The sequence below is a fragment of the Uloborus diversus genome, chromosome 3 (genome assembly GCF_026930045.1).
Source record: "Uloborus diversus isolate 005 chromosome 3, Udiv.v.3.1, whole genome shotgun sequence".
Taxonomy (NCBI): domain Eukaryota; kingdom Metazoa; phylum Arthropoda; class Arachnida; order Araneae; family Uloboridae; genus Uloborus; species Uloborus diversus.
Genome location: NC_072733.1, coordinates 42,020,318 through 42,041,709, shown reverse-complemented (window position 1 = coordinate 42,041,709; position 21,392 = coordinate 42,020,318). Strand labels below are relative to the sequence as shown.

The 21,392-nt window shown below is 32.2% G+C and overlaps 1 protein-coding gene across 1 annotated transcript in view; it reads right to left on the bottom strand.

The window, feature by feature from the left end:
- LOC129218716 (ras-related protein Rab-30-like) overlaps positions 1–21,392 on the bottom strand; it is a 38,078-nt gene that overhangs the window by 15,468 nt on the left and 1,218 nt on the right. The window contains exon 2 of the mRNA XM_054853038.1: positions 11,746–11,838. Within this exon, the coding sequence (XP_054709013.1) occupies positions 11,746–11,832 (87 nt within the window). The 5' untranslated portion in view covers positions 11,833–11,838. The remainder of the gene's footprint in view (positions 1–11,745; positions 11,839–21,392) is intronic.

Below are 21,392 nucleotides of genomic sequence, written 5' to 3'. Positions count from 1 at the left end.
TTCTTTTTTAATGTTTAAAAGACGTATTTCTTAAATTTTTGCTGCTTGCTTGTAGACTTTTCATAAAATTTTATACTTTAAAATTTCAATCTAAAAAATATTGAAAATGAAAAATTGAATGCACATGTTATTCATACACTTATTTTTATAATATTTTCTTAAATAAAAAAATAGACACTTTTATGACCGTTTTCTTGAAAATTATCCGATTGTTAAGGGGTTAAAACAACTTCCAAAATAATTGAAATATAGTTAGAATCAGGGTTGCCAACATTTCAAGAATGGCAAGAGGAGCACTGAAAAAATTTGAGCGGAGGGAGCATTTGGTCACTTTAGCGGAGCATTTTTAGATTGTCGTAAAAGGCATTCAAAATTGTATCAACAAAATATTTAACATAGTTGCTAACTAAGTTTTAACATACATACCTGTGAATTGTTGCACTTAACTAAAGAAAAAACTCAGAAATAAATAGAAAATAGTTAGTATGGTAATTAAAAATTTTTTATTTTTTTAATAACAGATAGGTTGCCTTTTTGGCTTTTTTCAATTCCTCATCACCAAACATAGAATTGTAGCAAAACTTATTCCCTGCCCGAGAAGCACATTTTTCAATAAACAATGCTTGTAATGTGTCATGGCTTAGGTTGCAACAATAATCAGTAACATTTTGACGAACAATACTGAAGACATGCTCACAAGGCGCATTACTATGATGGATTAACAGAACTTTCAACATTAAATTTGATAGATTTTTATATTTAATGCAGCCATTGTGATTTTGTATTTCTTTTATTTTTGACCAAGTAACATCAGCTCTGTTTGAGATAATATCATCGCTAAATGTATCCACCTGATACAAGTTGAATTCAGCTTATACAGCATCTTTTGTTCCATCTGTACATCCAAACAAATCTAAAAAGAAGTGGATAGATGAAAGCTTCTGTGTTTCTTTGCCTTTTATGTTTGCAACTGAGGCACATTTGTACAACTTTTGCTGCAGTGGAATTTTTTCTTGATGTATGCACATGCCATATAATAATAACTTCTTATGCAATTATAAAATTTTTCCTTGGAGCATGCAGAAATATTGGGAGAGTTTAGGTATTGGCGAGTTTTTGATCCAATTACCAATTCTTCATCAGATTTTCGATTTTTTTAAGAACTGAATTTGATATCAAATATAGAATCTGCTTTTACAACAACTGCCGCCTTTACAAATCTAGCCAACAGTTCTGTAAACAAAGAAGTAATTTTTTGGTGATACACATGTATCATTGGTTGTTCTTTTTGCATCAATAAGTTAGTTTTGTTGAAAATGGGAATCACAGTCTGCAAAAATAATAAATATAATTTTGTGGTTGGTGTTTTACACATTTTTTTTATTTTTAAAAATGTTGCAGAACTTCCCTCTTTTTCCTTACAAAACAATTTAAATAAAGCGTCCCACTGATCTAAAAATCTGTTGATGACTTCTCCTAAGGACAACCATCTGGTAGCTCCATACTTGAGAACTTTGAGTTGCTCCAACCCACACAAAGCCTGGCAAAATTGAAACAGCTGAACACATTTTACACTTTTTTTCAAGTAGTAGTAAACATCCACCAAAAATTGTTCAATGTCGTAGTCATTGAGCAAATCATTTTCAATCAATTTAAAAATATTTTCTCTTGTTGAATCACCTTCTAGGTAGGGTAAAGAAAGCAATGAAGTCACTATTTTCTTCGCTTCTTCATCGTAAAAGCTTGCTACAATGGGAAATAATTTTTCATCTTGTGAATTGCTGCCATCTGTAGCCAAACTGAATTTATTTTTCTTTCATTTATCAACGATCGTTTCTTGTGTAGTTTGTGGCAAAGCTCTTGACTATTGCTATCGTTTTGGTTCTGCCACAGGCATATTCTTTGGCTATGGAAGAATCCTGGAACATTTTCTTAAACAATAGACCAGCATGGTCCGAAATTGCTAATGGGCAATTGTGCTCAATTAAAAATTTGGTAAACAGAGCTTCTGCTCTAATGACATTTAGTCCTGATCCAGACTGTATCATTGAAAACATGTCCAATGTTCTGTTATTTTCACAAGCCTTGGCTTTAACAACGTGTTTGTCACTTTCACAGTGCCTTCGACAATCCGCTCGTCCTCCATGAGAAACCAAAAAGTCAAAGCCACATACTGTACAAAACGCATAATTTGAAGAAATTTTCGACTTCTTTAACACAGGCCAAGTTGTCTCATACTCTTTAAGAAACTCTTGCAAATGTTCTCTCTTTGGCGCCATATTGGACACTACTTCAAGCTAAAATGATGAATATAACGCACTGCGCATTTGAGCAAGAGTTAATCTGTGAAACGCAAAATACGCGGCTCCTCTCTTCACTAACATGAACACAAAATGCACATGCGTAGCAGTAGGAGAAAAATTCAGTTGCGCAAAGTAAATGGGGAGAAAAAAAGCACTTCGTTCTGGCTCACTCTTCCCATCCACCACCCGAAACGCTCTTCTCCTCGCTGGGTGTCTCCTGTTTGGCGTGCAGCAGCAGTTTTTTGGCTGTTAGCCAAACTCAAAGCGCAAGAGACAACCTCGTTGATGCCTTGGCTACTTAAAGTACAAATTGATTATTTTCGGTCGTCTCAAATGGGGGAGAAAAAAATAGACACTTTAAAATTGCAACGGGAATGCGGTGAAAATGAAACACTTGGCGGAGCGGGCGGAGTTTTAAGATTCAGAGGAGCAACTCCGCTCAAAGCGGAGAGGTTGGCAACCCTGACTGGGGCAAATGAAAGGAGATTATCATATAGAATTAACTGGTGATGTAAAACCTTATGCTCTGACATTTCCACGAAGAATACCGATACTGTTGCTAGAAAAAACCAGACAAGAAATAAATAGGATGTAAGTCTTAAATGTGATAAAACCAGTAGAAAACCCTACAGATTGGTGTTCACCAGCCATAGTAGTGAGAAAAAAAGATGGAAATGCGAGAATCTGTGTAGATTTAACGGTACTTAATCAAAGTAACAGGAGAGATTAACATCTGTTACCGCCTACAGAATACAATTTATCTTTGTTGGCCGGAGCTAAAATATTTTCCAAACTAGATGCCAATTTGGGCTTCTGGAAAAGTACCTTTGGATGAAGAGTCATCTTGTCTCACGAATTTCATCATTCCCATCGGGAGATTCCGTTTCTTGTGTTTACCATTCGGGATTTCTTCAGCACCAGAACATTTCCAGTGTCGAATGTCCCAAGCTTTAGAAGGCTTATCAGGCACAATATGTAACATGAACGACATCCTGATATGGGGATCTAATCAAAATGAACATGACGTACGTTTACGATCAGCACTTAACCACTTTAGAGAGACAGGAATTACTCTCAACAAACAGAAATTCAGTTTTTCTGTAAAATTTCTACGTCATGTAATCAATGAAAAAGGCATACGTCCAGACTCCGATAATAAAGAAATCATACAAAAATTTCCAACTCCTATAAATAAGACAGAGCTAAAACAGCTACTAGGAATGGCTAACTACTTAGATCGATTCATCCCAACAACCCCTCTTGGGTTTCAGATTGTGAAAGTTTTGAATTGCTATTTTTTGCATATGCACAGTGAAAAATTAACTACTTTAAATGTCTATATTTTATCAAATTTTTAACATTTTAATTTCAAATTTTAGTATTATGCTTCTCTTGTATGCTGTCAAGTTTTCTGAAAGTTTTGTAAGCTTTGATGAAAAAACCTACAAAACTTACGCATGTTATGAGCCAAAAACCTTCAAATAAAATTTGTACTTTTTAAAGAAATGCTTATATTTTCATGAATATCAGTAATACTTTCTCAAAAGTATGAAACAAGATTGCACTTAGTAAGCTAACTAATTTCTGAAATTTACAGATTATTCTCAGCTATTTACGATGAATGATGACTAAAAAACATTTGCTTTCCTCAATTTGTTATTGACCCCCAAAATGCTAGGGTGATATCATTTTTATTGCAAAACGACAGCTGGAGAATACATTTTATGTGACAAAAGTTTCAAAGCTATTGGTCTTATCCTTCTTGAGAAATCCTTAAAAATGTGATCCTTTAAAAACAAATCATCAGTTAATTAAATAATAAATTAATAAGTCTGATTTTTTTTTAAATATTCAAAAATTTGAAATTATTATTTTACATTTTAAAACATAATATATTTCATACAATAGATGAATCTATTCCACTTACTTTTAAAACTAAGATAAGTTCTCTAACCATTCAGTACATTTTTAAGATTTATAAATATATAGGTTATAATACTTAGATAAGAAGTGATTTTGTTTTATGCTTTGCTTAAAAATAAGGTTTCCATCATCATGTATATTTTAGTAAAAAAGAATTTGCTGAACAATTACTTTTCTTAACCCTATTAGTGATGGTGTAAAAGAAAAACAGCAAATTTTTATATGGCTCTGTACTAAACTAATTTTGGAGTAAAAGAAATGTATCAAGAGTGAAAATATGTTTCACACACAGAAATTGGGATTTATGTAGTTTTTCCTGTGGGGTATTCCATACATATTCAACGGATGAGTGCGCTCAACCATTTTTAATTGTTTTGAAACTCATATCCCAAAAAGATGCATACGAATAATGTTTAAAACCACTTTTATTTTTTCTGTAACCTTAACCCTTGATTTTTTAGAGACCATCAAAAGTCATTTTCATAGTCAAAAATGGGACGTTTAGATCTTTGCATTTTGGCTCAAATCTAATTGAATAACAATCATGGCAGAACATTTTACATTTTGATGTTAAAGTATGTAATATAATAGTCTCACACACTGAGTTATGTAGCTGTAACTTAATAATTAAAATGGCAGCTGGCCAAAGTTCAAGGTCAAATGTAAAATTTTTACTCATTTTAAAAGGGAATAACCCGCGTAGAGGATGGAAACACAAAATGAAATACTGCAAAAACTAATCACTGGAACCATGCTAATAAGAATATGTAACTTTTGCTGTGTGTTTGCATACCCTTTATTGGTTACAGCCCCTCAAAGATCAGAAAAAGGACAAAAAATGACATTTTTAGACCCCTGTAAACCAAAAGGGGATGGAATTAAGAATAAAATTTCTTGGCCAATTGAATATTCCATTCAAGTACTATACATGTTATATATATTGTTTTGTGTATTTGGTTTTTGAAAAAGATACAGGTCTTTGAAATTGAGCAATTTTGCCAGTTAATTCACACACTAAAACAAAAATAAAAAGTGTGAAAACTTCATTGCACTTTCTTAAATTACGTATAGTGCGCTCTATGTAATATATTATAATGGAAAAAGATATTTTAAGTATAAAAATAATTATTTTAATTTGATAATTTAGAAATATTTGGACATAAATGAGTAGTTCATACATGATTGACAGCTGAAGTAGTTAATTTAATAGACTATCTACACACACAAATCTTCAATACATACAAACAGGCCCGTGTCCAGATTTTCATAAAGTAGTTAATTTATAGACTATCTACACACACAAATCTTCAATACATACAAACATACGCTATGTACATTAACTTATGTAACTTGCCTAAACAGGCACAAAAGCATTATCTACATAGTTGAAAGGAAAAAAACAGGTGCGTTTTTCATTTCTTGCTTCAGTGTAATTTTAAGAAATGAACTCACACAGTAGTACCATAGTTCTGGTGGTGACACAGCATGTGGTGTACTGAAATACTTTACTCAAATACACAACAAAAATAGAAAGAACTTTCTTAATTTATGTAATCACGAAACGAATGTCAACTTGAGGGCTGAATGGCATTTCTATGCAATATCACACCGTAATGGACATTGTAACAGAATCAGAAGAACCGTAAAAAGAATTGATACTACTAAGACTAGCTTGCAAAGAACTACTAGAAGTCACATTTTAATTCCTACAGAAATGTATACCTTCTGCATTTTTGCTACTAAACATTGCATGTATCCTTGTGAGCATTCAGTATATTAAACTAGCTTAAAAAATGCTGCAAGAAAGGTGCTCTGCAAATAAAATTCCCAATAGAACATTTAATCACTGCTTTATGCCACCGTATTTAAATATTATCACTGTAAAATTATTGTCCCCTAGCAATATGTATGAAGAAGAGTGTTACTAAAAAGACTATCAAAAGAAAATGCCCATTATTGTCAAAAAAGAAATTACATAGCTTGTGTTGATCACTAAATTTAGAACCCCTGTCATTGTCTTGCTCCTAGTACATTTTAAAAGTATCAAATTATGAATGTGCCTTGGTAAATCATTCCAAAACGCCATATACTTGAGTCATTATTACAACTGTAGGACTACTAGGTGAGTTCATTTTTTCAAAACTACACTCAAACAAGAAAAAAAAAATGCACTTTTTAAAATTTAAATTTTGTATATCAGAGATGTACCGAGTAGCACTTTGGCCGAGTAGCCGAGTACCGAGTACTCGGCTTTTTATTACTTGGCCGAGTACCGAGTTACCGAGTACTCGGCCTTTCACTACTCGGCCGAGTTCCAAGTACCAATTATGTTTTAAGAAGAACCACCGACACACATGTGATGAATTTTGAACTTATTGAAATAGTAGTATAAACCTCCTTGTCCATATAATAGTTTTTAAAACTAAATTCCCGCTGAAATTTAATTACGCATTATATAGATACAATTTTGTTTGTGTCAAAAATTTTACAAAAAAATAATTTTTTAAATTAAAAATAAATAAATAAAAGGTATGATTAATCAAGTTGGAATTAAAACAAAGTACAGTAAAATCCCTCTAATGCGGACACTAACAGGACAAATTTTTTGTCCGCAATAGAGAGGTGTCAGCAGGACAGGGGTTAAATAATGTTATTTGCATTGGAACTGGGGAATTAAAAATTGTCCGCATAAGAGGGGTGTCCGTTAGTAGAGGTTTCACTGTATACCAATCAATTATAGTTCTAATCAGCCAAACATAAATAATTTTTAAAAGCAGATAAAACAAATGTGCAGGAACACTCCAGACACATGTTTCTGCCCCCCCCCCCCCCCCGTTACAAGGAACGTCTTTTTTAGTGCATAACATGTGAGCTAAAGAATGTAAAGACATTCAACAAAAAAATACGACTTTTGTCGGATGCCTTTAAATCTACGAGCCCCCATTTTGTGCATTGAAAAAGGAATTCCTTGTAATGCCAAAACACGTGTCTGCAGAGTTCCTGCACTGTACTTTTAAGGTTGTTTTATTTTTTAAGCAAAGGTATTTTCACATTTTTTATAACTAATTTTTGTTTGCAGCAAAAATCCATTTTTAATATAAAAATTCCATATTTTCTATACTTACATTTTTTGCGTAATTTTTAATAAATAAGTTTCATTAACTTTGCCGACATTAAAATAAAGATTTATTCCATTGAAGCATTACAAACTTCATTATTCTCAAAATTTAAATTTGACTTATAAATTTTAATTGTAAGTGATTGCAGAATATAATGCTTGCTCTTTTTTTATAAATTTTAGTATCTGTCTTAGACAATATTCAATTTTTTGCAACTACTCGGTATTGGCCGAGTATCTGATTAGAATTTGGCCGAGTACCGAGTACTCGGCAAATTGGCCGAGTACCGAGTAGTTACCGAGTACTCGGTACGTCTCTATTGTATATATAATGTTTTTGAAAAATGTGTTTAAGGCAATTTAGATAATGTACAGAGCATATGTTTGTGTGTATTGAAAATTTGTGTGTGTAGATAGTCTATAAATTAACTACTTAAGCTGTCAATCATGTATGAACTACTCATTCATGTCCAAATATTTCTAAGTTATCAAATTAAGATAGTTTTTTTATAACTAAAATATGTTTTTTTTTCAGTATAATATATTATGAAGGCCATTTAAGAAAGTGCAATGAAGTTTTCACACTTTTTATTTCTGTTTTAGTGCGTAAATTAACTAGCAAAATTGCTCAATTTCAAATACCTGTATGTTTTTTACAAACCAAATACACAAAACAATATATATAACATGTATAGTACTTGAATGGAATATTCAATTGGCCAAGAAATTTTATTTTTAATTCCATCCCCTTTTGGTTTACAGGGGTCTAAAAATGTCATTTTTTGTCCTTTTTCTGATCTTTGAGGGGCTGTAACCAATAAAGGGTAAGCAAACACACAGCAACAATTACATATTCTTATTAGCAGGGTTCCAGTGATTAGTTTTTGCAGTATTTCATTTTGTGTTTCCGTCCCCTACGCGGGTTATCCCCCTTTGAAATGAGTAAAAATTTTACATTTGACCTTGAACTTTAACTTGTTGCCATTATTTTAATTATTAAGTTACAGCCATGTAACTCAGCATGTAAGTCTATCATCTTATGCACTTTAACATCAAAGGGTAAAATTAACTGCCATAAATGTAACTCAAATAGATTTTGGCCAAAATGCAAAGGTCTAAAAGTCCCATTTTTGACTGCGAAAATGACTTTTGATGACCTCTAAAAAAACCAAGGGTTAAGGTTAGAGAAAAAATAAAAGTGGTTTTAAACACCATTCATATGCATCTTTTTGGGATATCAGTTTCAAAAAAATTGAAAATGGTCGAGTGCACTCATCCGTTGAATCTGTATGGAATGACCCTGTGGTTAAGATTGTATAATGCAGTGTAGTTAAATTTAAAGCAACACATGCAAGATTAATTTATCAAAAATAAAATAAACTAATTCCAGTTTATGATTTTGTTTAAAAAAAATCACTTGATTATGATTAAAATGAAGCAGATTTAAATCAACCAACCCTGGCTAAAACATAAAATAAGTTTAGTTTGCTGTAAGTTAAAGAAAAACAGCTGATTTTATTTGAACGATATTGCTTATTAGCCTATAAGTAAACACTTGGTTAAACTAAAAATGGTTTTTTTTTATCACAAATTATACCTTTAACAAGTAACTGGTTTAGAAACATTGTCAATCTTGAAATCATTATCGTTAGTCATTGTCCTGTTAATATCAGAAGAATTTGACCCAACAGCTGAACAATTTGCCCCAAGGCAGGGCAAGTTGTTCTTTCTCTAGGGATTTCGGTACTATAAAATTAACTATAAAAAAATCTTATGAAACACAACTTAAAAAAGTCTGACCATTGAAGGGGCATATCACACACATACTTGATATCAATCTCCTTTTATTTGAAATTTCGAACTTGTATAAAAAAAAGAACTTTTGGCCCCACTTTGCTCAACTGGTTGAACTACTACTGATAAGTCACACAAAGAAATTTGTATGCAACTCCCCCAAACTAATATCAAATTAAGAAGAAGAGGAAGTCAAAAATGTTTCTGTAGTAAATCCAAGGCATAAGATTTTTTTATTGTATAGCTGTAGGGCAAACTTTATGGTCTTTAGACATTACTAAAAACTCGAAGAGATTCATTTCCTATTGAAAATCTGAAAATTAAAGAAAATCCACTCTTTGAGGTAAATCAAATGAATTGACACATATGCATTTTCTGTAGTTCAAGTAATGACGATAAATGGACAGAAAACATTATTACAGATAGATATAGCTACAAAGCTTAAGTTGTCTCCAAGGTACGTATGTTCTTTGAACAGTAACACATTTCTGCAGGCGAGTTCTCTCAACTTAGCATGTACACTGAAAATCAGCAATGGAAATATTATTCAGAGTATGCGCGCAAGCCATGGATGCCTATGTAGGGGGCAAGTGGAGGCTCAAGCCCCCGTTAGAAATTAGAACTTTCTTGCTTTTAGTACTTTTTTCTTTGCAAAAATGTAAGAACATTTCTTCTCCAGCCATTTAATAGTTAAGTTATTAAAAATGTCAAGTTTTAGTAACTACAATCTGTACTGAAATCGGTTTCCATGGGGAAAATATCCTGCTAAACCAAAATATGAGCCCCTTCTTAAAATTTTGCATATGGGATCCCATGGCGCAAGCTACTGTGATAGTATCTACAGTTTTGTGATGGCGACCTTGGTGTACAGGTTTCGTTCTGGGGAAAAAGAAAAAGCTTTGTAAGGGTAACATCAAAGCTGTAGGGAAGTAGAGGTATCATTGTTGTGCTATTTTTTTGTCCAGTACTCTGTAACCATAAAGCTGTAGGTGACGTTGTGCAGTGTCATGATAGAGTTTCCAATCTGCGACTATGTCTCGTCACACTTGGTTGACCTGTCCCTTTAATCTTCTGCACAAAAATTGATTGCTAAGTACTGTTCAATGTTTTGCTGTATTTTGAGCTTGCACACTTTTTTTTTTTTTTTTTTTGCTCATGTCTCTTGTCCCCCGTCACGCTTCAAGGGAAGTCAGCAGGAGACAGCTGCCTGAAGCCTATTCAAAGCTTAACTTTCTACTACTAACTCCAACTAATCTTAGCACGCTATGACATCAAGTTGAGTCGGGACAAAACTATTTGAATCTTGAAATACAGACCCTATATAAGTATGTTTTTTGACAAGCTTTTAAAAATTAGACTTTTGTAAATTTCATTGTTTTTGGAGCAGATTTCAGAATACGAGCAGTCAGGCACAATTGGAGCAGATTTTCCTCTCCTATAGTTACAGGTGTACTTGAATATAATATTGTAAGAATAAGTTTTGATAAAAAAATAAACAATAATAATACAGTCAAACTCACTTATAGTGAGGTCTGTTTTAACAAGAACTCTGAGTTAGCGAGGAAATGAAAAAGATTTGGTTGCAACAATGTTAAATATATAGGAACAAAACTCGCTTTTAACCAGCAGACCCCTCTTAAAGCAAGTATAATATTTTTGTAATTATACAATATCTGTTGATTTCCTTCTCAGAAAAGATAATTCTATTTTTGTAAAATTCCATTAACACTTTGTATTCAAACAAAAATTTGAGATAAGACATAAATCATGAAAACAAGTGATGACATGCACTTTTTTTTTAAATTCATGGAGTACAGAAGCATTTAAAAAATTTATATTTGTTGAAGAGCATGTTATCACTCCCAAGATATACTTCCGAGGGTATTGTAGCTGAAAATCAAGAGAGAGAGAAAGAAAAGAAAACAATCAATATAACAACAAATGTGAAGAATTTGAAGCTAAATAGACCCAACATACTTGGCTTTGCAGAAGAACTTCAAATTATTTTGAAGCCATGGATGCAAATAACAATGCTTTTCATACCTCATGTTCCTTGAAAACAATAACAAGAAAGAGACAATAACAAGAAAGAGACGATTCAAATCATATAACTAACTTCTTCGGTACTGTACAGAAATATGAAACTAACAAAGGAAATGATGTACAAATTTTTATGATTTTTTTCACAAGCCGTTTTTTATGAGCACTTAGTTATAACGAGCAAATATCGCGGTCTCTTTGCGCTCCTTATAAACGAATTTGACTGTAATAACAAAAAAAAATATAGTGAAAATACAAGTTTTTGCTAGAAATGAATTTTAAAAAATGAAACTACAGCATAAATAATGATGACTACAAGTGAAATCACAAAATCATAATAAACAAAAATATGTATTTTTCTTTTTGATCCAGGAAAATAGCTACCATGGGTTTAGCTAAAATATTATTCATATTGACATCTATCTTTACCTGAAAATAAGACATTACTTTAACTACACCAGGATGTGATGATGCTAATGAACATTTGTTTGTGTATGCATCAGTCAAAAAAGAGAAGTGTGAAAAGTTCATTACTTGAATCCTTTAGAAAATTAAAAAGCAAATTACCTGGGTAAATCTTCGTACTAAACATGTTTTCCCAACCCCAGCATTGCCAACAAGAACAACTTTAAATAAAAACTTATAATCTTCCATCAAAACCTGCAGAGGAAAAAATAATTTAATGCACTTATCATATATTAACATTCATCGAAAATTTCAACAAAACATTTTGCACTAAAAGTAACTTTTAACAGAAATATATGACATGTCTAGTTCTGGCAGTTAGATTAAAAGCAATTATGATCAGTTGGGACAGATAGAAACAATTTCTGCTACCATATTTGTGGTGATTTTTGAAACTAAATTTTTGGTAGGAGAATACTAGGAAACATAAAAAAGACATTCTGAGAGTTACGTGTGAGGTTTCCAAACAATAATGTGTGGTTTCCAAACAATTTCGTAAGCTTGTATAGTTTGAAGATGACACTGTTATTTTTTTTTTTTTAATTAAGAAAATTTATATTCTCCACTCCAGCAGGTTTAAGAATTTGAAGCAACTTGTTTCAACAAAGTTTATTAGTCAAGTAGAAGGTAGCTAAGATTATTTTGCTATGAATATCACTTTTCTTGCAATAGAGTAGTACCAACCTATTAAATATCCCAATTTTGACTATTAAATAATGTTAACAGCAGAGCCGTCTGAAGCTCTGAAGGCACCCGGGGCGAAAGTTTCCTGGCGCCCCCTCCCTCCTATACACACAGAAAAACCAATTTAGTTATAACATCAGTGCATAATACATACTTGAATTTCTTACATATCAATGAACAGAACAATCAGAAGGCAATGCATAATCCAATTAAAACACAAGCAACGAGTCTGTTTATAATATTTGTGAAACATTAATGCCCCAAAAACTTTTCGCAAAATGGAAATGATATAATTCCAAACATTTATCTAGTAAAATGCTATCCCACTAGATAAAAAATAAACAATTAAAACTGAATTGGTTATTCATATTGATAAAACTAAGAACACAAATAAATAAGCTGCTGATTATAAATAGAAAATGTATACATCGAAGTTTGATATGGACTCATCCAATGATTCTTTTCAAGAGTTTTTGGGCTTTACTTTTACCAACTTAATACCAACTATCATATATGTTAAAACCAAAGATGTTATTCTTTTTGCATCAAATATTTGTAAGTTTTAGGGAGAAGCCCACAAATACTCAACAACATCAAAAATCGCTCAGAATTGAGTTTTTGGAGCTCTAATTCCGAAAAAACACTATCCCTAATATTACAAAATATGGCCTTACAAATTGCGTTTTAAGACTTCAGTTGAAGAACATATTCGTGCAAGGGTACCCATGCCACCTTTCTTTAATATCACAAACAATGGGTGTTTTAAACAACACTTACAAAAAATTTAAGTTGAATAGCCCCTGAACATAAAACATTGCTTAAATGTTTTAAACTATAATTTTGAACAATTTTCCTGGAAAATGCTCCAGGTTCTCCTATCCATAAAATCTTCAAAGTTTGTCTAAAGTCAGGGTTCATACCCTTTAAGCAGAAAAAAATTCAAGCACTTTTCAAGTACTTTTCAAGGAAAAAAATTTTGTTTTCAAGGCAATATCATAAATTTATACTAAAAATATTGTATGCAGATTTCATTTACTACAAACACATAGAAATAAGGCAATAATACAAAAAAGTATAGGAAAACAAAATTGCTTTTCCTACAACGAGAGACGCTTTGATGAAAGATCTACTGCATCGAAAGTTTTTCTGAAAATGTTTGAAAAGTTTGGTCATAAAGAGAAGCAGATACCAAGAGGTTTAATTTTGAGGTTTTTCAAAGGTTGCAGCAGTCAGAGGTTTGTATATTTTCTAGAATCAGCAAATTAATACTTTAAAAAAAAACCTTTCATAAGTGCTTTAACCTTTTACGGGAAGAAACTAAAATACCCAAGTTCAATGGCATTGCCAGAGAGGAGTTTTTGAAGTCACCCCCCCCCCCCCGGTTTCAACATTTATTTCCAATAGCTATAGAGTGGTTTATTACAATATAAGGGCGGTTAGGACAAAAACACTACCCAGAAAGTTATTTCAGTTTGCACTATTAAGTTCTAAAAATATTAGGTTTGCAAATCATTTATAAGTATGCAAATCAGTTATTCGTATGTTTGTATTAGCTGTTCAGCCAATAAGGCATTTCAACTGTCCTCGAGTAAATTTAAAAATTAGGAAGTAAGAAAAGTTTATGAAAGTCCACAGTCCAGTCTCTACACCTCAAAATATACAATAGCAGCTTAAGCAGTGATAAATACTCTGAATGCAAACTTGAGCCTATTCAGCTTTCATTGATTAACTTGCAATAGTCAATAAATGTGCAAGTTCAGATTTATAGGGCCATATTTCGAAATTGGAAAGATTCACAAGAAGTTGACATATATTATGACAAAAGTAGTTTTATTTTGGGAACAAATGTGTTATTGTTGAAATTAGAATTTAAATTTAGAAAGGCAATAATATTCAGGTGTGATTGTGATTTGTGAGTTCATAAAAAATTACCTGAAAGTTTGAAAGAGCAAAATGCGGCGAGGGGGGGGGGGGATAATTTTTAAAACTAAGACCCCTATTACTTAAATATACACATGTACAACAATAACTTTTTCTATGCATACAATTCATAAAATAGTTTATTAAGTCAAAATATTCTGCATAGAAATACCATGCCCAGTGCCTGTTGATAACCAGCAACAGGCACTGGGCCTAGCTAGGCTGGTCCTGGTCAATTTATTAGATCCAAATGAAGATGAATGACCCTCCTTAAGCTATTTACCCCTTTGCTGATTAAAGCCTCTTTCAGTAAGCTGCTCCAAGTACCCACAACCTTAATAAAGTAGTAATTTTGAACATTTGAAGAAAAGGGGAAAATTGGAGATATAAGGGAGGTAAAAGCATAAAAACGAACACTACTGGATTTCAAGTGAATAATCATAACACAACCACCCCTGTTATACACCTTATTTATTTTAGCAGACATAAAAAAATGATGTACTTATAAATAAATTTCAACTTAATAAAATTATATAAATTAGCTTTATATTTAAAATACAAACTTGAAGTTAATTTGTTAGGTGCTCAACTGCTGAAATTTAATTTTTTTTTCAAAAAATCTGTTATGATCAAAAATTAGGTAAAGATAATCAAATTCAAAATTGCAAAAATAAATAAGCAAATAATTAAACAAAACCAAGGTAATAAATTCTTTAACTCTTTAGTTATTAAAATAAAAAATAAAATAAGCTAATTTGATGTAGCAGTGTCAAAATAACTACTAATTGCCAAAAATATAAAAATATTTACAAAATGCAAAAGGATTGAAATCTCAAACAAGGGAAGCAAATTTTCGCGAATTAAGTTTAATGTTGTCATGTTTCCCATAAAATAAACTTATATTTTACTAAAATTAAACATAAAATATGCTAATCTAAGGTAGCAAATATGAAAATAACATCCGATTAGTGAATATATTTAAATATTTGCAAGATGCAAAAAGATTGAAATTTCAAACACGAGAAGCAATTTTTCGCGAAGTCTGAGTTCGTTCGACGTGGCATGTTTTCCATGAAATAAATTTATTTGTGTTTTATTAAAATTAAACAAAAAATATACTAATCTAAGGTAACATATGCGAAAATAACATTTGATTAGCCAAAATATTTAAATATTTTCAGGATGCAAAAAGAGTGAAATTTCAAACACAAGAGCAATTTTCCGCGAAACCCGAGTAAGTTCAATGTTGCCATGGTTTCCAAATTAATTTCTTTGTTAATTAATGAAATTAAACAAAAAATAAACTAATCTAAGGTACCATATGTCAAAATATCTTTCGGTTGTAAAAAACATTAATATATTTACAAGATGCAAAAGGATTAAAATCCCAAACACGGAAGCAATTTTTCGCGATGTTGCATACTGAACACATGTTCAGAAAATTGCATTGGTGAAATACTTTTTTAAAACTTTTAAGCACAATTCGTTGATTTTTGAGAGAATTTAAGCACTAAGAAACTTTTTCCAAGGTTTTAAAACTTTTTCAAGGTTTTCAAGCACTTGAAAATGAACTTTTTTTTTTCAAGCACTTTTCAAGGTTTTTCAAGGGCGTACGAACCCTGAAAGTTGTGTTTTTGAAACTTCAATTTCAAAAACTTGCAAGGGGGGGGAGGAATTGATTTCAATCTACAAAAATAATTGTTCGGAAACAGTTTCTGAGCTCCCTCTATTACCCTAATGTCAATAAATATGGCTTATAATCGCGTTTTTAAGGTTAAAATTGCGTTTTTTAAACTAGAAGTTTCAAAATTTTTACCGCACACCTTTTGACCTTTTTACCCATCAGATCAAAAAAAAAGTTTTCTGCTTTTTTGTTTTTTCAATGTGCCCCCATAAAACTTTTTCCTGGTTACGTCACTGCACGCAGGGGCAGAATTTAAGCAAACTTGGAGAGAACTGGACAAAAGAGAAGTACCTTTTGTTTTATTCTAAACAGTTATATTCTCAGAAATTGTATCTGCTTCAATGATACAAAGGAAACTAATGTTTTGGAGACTTAGAGGAGTATTTTCGTGCCCTAGGAAAAAATAGAGAATCATTGCAATAATTCTCTAATTTGTGTGTCTATGACTATGTATCTAAGATACACAAAATGAAGGGTGCTGCAAGGCGCACCTAATTTTATACAATCGGGGCATTCCATACGATAAGGCGCTCCTCATTTGGTGTGAATGTCACCGTGTTCCGTCAAAACGAGGGGTGCCTTGAGGCGCCCCCTCATTTCGTGGCGCCCAGGGCGATTGCCCTGCTAGCCCCCCTCTTGGGACGGCCCTGGTTAACAGACCCTCAAAACTCAGAAATTCACCAACGCCACATTTTAAAATAGAAATACTTGATTTTTAATGAATTTTTTAAAATCCCACGTGCAAAAAAGCGCGCCTTGAGATGACGTCACACAGTTGTCCAGAGAAGCTCCTCAAGCGAGATCCCATGTTACTGCTAAGAGCATGTTGAACACTCCACATTTTTAGCCTTTAAATCCATTAACTAATCTGTTTTAATACCTAATGGAGACTGGATTCGTGAGATGACAGTCCTATAACCATCCTGAAGTGACTTTGATGATGATTTTTGACTTTTCCAGAAGAACGAGCGATTCAAAGTTTAAGAAACACAGGGAGTTACACAAACTGTTACTTGCAAGCGGGGTGTATGGTAACCCTCGGTTTTCGCTTGAAAGTTTTTTGCTTCATTGGCAATAAATTTTGATAAATCTTTCTTTTTCTTTCCTTTTTTATTATTTTCTATTGTTTAAATTCCATTTTATTTCTTTTAAATTTTTCTGTTTTAAGTTTGCAAAAAAAAAAAAAAAATATTTTTCATAATTTCGATAAAAAAATTGATTCAATTTATTTTTACACGAAACAAAGGTTTATAGAAATGAAGTTCAATCAGTGTGATTTCAGTTCTTTTGCATTTTTTTTAATGTCTGATATGCTTATTAAATATGTATTTCTGAAAGTGAGAAAACATTTTTATCTTTTTTGCCATAATATGCAAAAATGGGCAAACTGGAGAAAAAACACTGGCCAAACATTTTCTTCTTTTTTTAAATTAATTCTCAGATGTTAAATTAGCAGTTAGTAAGCAGGTTAAATCAGCAGAAAATCATTGAATTTAAATTGTAATGATATTTTAAGCAATTTGGGGTTTGTATTTGGCAAATATTCTTTATTTGTAACCTAACATATTACCATGATTACCAGTTATGTTATCATAAAGCATAAAATAAATTATCAACTTGTGCAAAATTGCAGATAACTATAGGGTTATTCCATGTCAAGTGATGCAAAATTTCGGAAATTTTTCCCCCCACCCTTCTGTATTTTTTCGAAATCTGGCTCATCGATTGTACCCTTTGAGGTAATCAAAAGTCCAAATTTTGAGATTTTTATCTCTATTATTTTTTTATTTATGACACTTTGATTTTTCGAAAACCCCTCTTTTTTTCATGGATGCTTGAACATAAAATGAACGATAACTCAGCACCAAATATAGATAGAAAGATTTGGTAAAAAGCATTTTAAAGTACATTAGTTGCTGTTTAATGGGATATGCAACATGATTGATTTCAGAAAAAAATTTAATTTTTAAAAATGAAATTTAAATTTTAAATTCTCAGAAAAGGTATAATGAATTTTTTGTAAAAAATTCTCAAACATTTGTGTGTATTTTATGTTCATTTGTGCAAAGTTTCAAGTTGGGATCATATTTTTATGATTTTTTAAGTAAAATTTGACTAATGAAATAATGACAATTTTTCAGATTCTAACTAGTTAAATATGGGGGTCTCTTACTGGGGATGGTCTAATAAGAAGTAATTGATTATGACTATGCTTGAAATGAGCTGACATGAATTTGTAGATTGGTAAACTCCCTCCCTCCACACCACCACCACTTTTAATCTTTTTTTTTTTTTTTTCAAAACTTTTAAAAATGTAAAACTAAAAATAAATAAATAAAAAACCAAAATGAATAGTAAACTTATTAAAAGTTGGTAAATGTTCTTCTTTTAATCAAGAAAAAGCCCCCCCCCCCCCTCCCACGCACCACCACTTTATTATTTTTTTTTTTCAAAACTATTTTCAAAGTGTAAAAAATAAATAAATGAATAAAATAAAACAAAATGAATAGAAAACATATTAAAAGCTGGTAAATGTTCTTCTTTAAAGCAAGACGAAGTACATAACCCCCCCCCCCCCATCCATATATACGATTAACACTAAACTAGTATCACGCCTCACCTGATGCTTTTTTTTCATACCAAGTGTTTCTTTTTCAATCCGAACTTTACAAAGTGTATTTGATTAATTCACTATCTGATAAGGAAAGTTATGTTTCATTTCATCCCCTACCCCTGCACCAACTTTCAATTTTGGAGGGAGGAAAGAAATAGTTTGCCCCAAGATCATAGCAAAATAGGAGCCGCCCCCCCCCCCCCATGTTATTTCAGTGTTATTCCATTCTTTTCACACTAAAAATAAATCTAAGTATCACATCATATGTATGTTCGTCTAAAACTAACCGTCTTTCTACAAGTGTAGTGCAGCTGTTTTTTTATTTTCTTTAATGCTAGTTTTCTTTTTAATTTCAATTGTAAAGGAGAGCAATGCAGCGAGATCTACCTATACACATATTAAAAGCAATTATAGATCAAAAAAATTTTTTGGTTTTAAAAAATTTGAGAAAAAAAATCCTCATTAATATTGAGTGAAGTATTGACAGTTTTAAAAAGTTATTATGTATCAACTACTCCAACTTTTCTGAATTCAACAAAAATATTTATCATAACTCCTTCACATTAAAAAAGACTAGTTCTAATAGTAAAATTTTTAATTTCCTTGACATTAAAATTAATATTGACTTCAACTGTGAAACTACTATTTACGATAAAAGACGAATTTCAATTCAAAGTTAACTGTCTGCAAAGTTTTTTTCTCTTGCCTCAGTAAAAAAAGTTTTTATTGGCATCATTGTTTCGCAAGCGATTAGAATTAAAAGAATCTGCAACACGATTACAGCATTCAACTAAGAAATTAATTTACTTAAAAATAAACTACTTGAAAACCATTTCCCAAATAATCTCGTATATAATATTTTCTCTAGTATTGCCTTTAACCAACACTTTGCTTCACTATAACCGTCTTACTTGTCACATGTAGAATTTTTTCTACAGTAAACCAAATGCTTGGACTCCAGTTTATGATGTTTTTGTGAATTAAGTTTTTCGGTCGACCGAAATGTCTTTGGAACTGTTTTTATGGATGACATACTTATTTATTTAGTTTTTATTCTTGATTGGATTGATTTTGTTTTAATTTTTATCGACTGGCATGGAAATGGCCCCGATGGACGCGGATTTTACTTTTACACCCGGACACCTAGGCAAGACTTTTGATTTTTGCTAGTGATACGGTGCAGGAACATTATTGATAGGCTAGGCTTCTAATGTCTGAGACGAAACCCCAGTGCTTAGTTTTAGGTTCTTAGTTCCAAAAATCAGCATTCATTTTTCACATGTGGTGCTTTTGCCCAATGTAATCCTGAATGTTGACTTTTTTGAAATTTGACATCCTATTCTTAGTTTTGGCATTAAAATTTTTTGTCTTTTGACCATAGGATGCAGTTTCTGCTGCTGAAGAGTACTGGCTTCATCTCTGTCGTTTATCTGTGTTTTAACCTTGTCTGCTTATTGTTCTATTGATGTTTATATTTATCTGACTTATTTGTTTGGCTGCTTTGCGCATCTTTGAGCTTCTGGTTTATTGTACTCTAATTTTTTCCTATTTAATACGTTTTCAATATATATATGGGACTGCTTTAAGCCCTGCCCCTGATTTTACATTTTCCCATTTGGTATGTTTTTCATCACTTGTAGGACAGAAAATGTGAAATCGGGGCTCTACTGTAATACTTAGTGCATCCAGAAACTAAGTTTCGCGATGTTCTTCCCCTTTAAAGTAAATGTAATTAGTCATGTCAATTGTGCGTGTGTAACAGATCTATGACATATCAATCATACCCCAACCAGACAGATCCTGTCCCCTGCTAGTAGCGTGGTCTGAAGTGGAAGCTCTTACACCTTCTCTTATGCCTGCGAAGTTCAGTTCAAGAAAAAGGTTTCGAAGGCACAAAGCATCGCACTGGTTGAAATTCATCGTCAGCTGTCAGGTCGTTGGGCGGAACATCATGCGTAAGCCGATGGTGTGTCACTGGCGTAGGTAGTTTTCCGAAGTTCGCCAAAGTGTCCATGATGATGAGTGCAGTGACTGACAGAATTTGGCTCAGAGTTGTTTCATCATCCACCCTACAGCCTTGATATTGCTCATAATGGTTTGCATGTTTTCTAGCAATTCAAGTAATTCCCGTTCTCCTGTGAATGTTTTGGCAACAACAAAGCTGAAGACGTCATTCACCTGCTGGTTCCATTCACAGGTGGCAGAGTTCTATGACAGAGGGATACAAAAGTTGATCCACCGCTAGGACAAGTGTCTCAATTTTCTGGTGATGGCTGCGCTAAAAAAATCTGAAACACTGCTGTACTTGTTGCCAATAAATATGTTCTTGAAAGTTTGATTTTTCTTTTTAATTTTAGTAGAGAAACTTACTGGGTGCGCCTCATGTCTAATGTTTCCTCCAGAACACAAAAGAGGCAGTGTGTTCCTAGATGAAAGGGCTATCTAATTCACTTAAAACTTTTTAATAGAAATAATGTAGTAGAAAAGGTGTTTTTTTTACTCTTCCATGCAGATATAAAATCCAAGTATTTTTAAACAGTTAATAAAAAGCTTTTAATGTTTAGTATAAGAAATTATGCTAAAAAGTTAGAAACAGATTTATATTAAAATTAAATTATATGGAAAACAAGAAAGTTATACGTTCAAGGCTTGCATGAATCTTTACTTTTTGGAAAAAAAGTTTGTTTTTGTGATGAAGTTTTGTCAAAATTTCAAATGAGCCATGAAGAGGGAGCATAAAATACATACAGAAAGAAGGACAGGGTGCATCTAGTGGTACTAGAAATGGTGCACGGCACAGCACCCTCCAGAAAATACCTGTGAGAAACACTACTATCCATTCTCTTA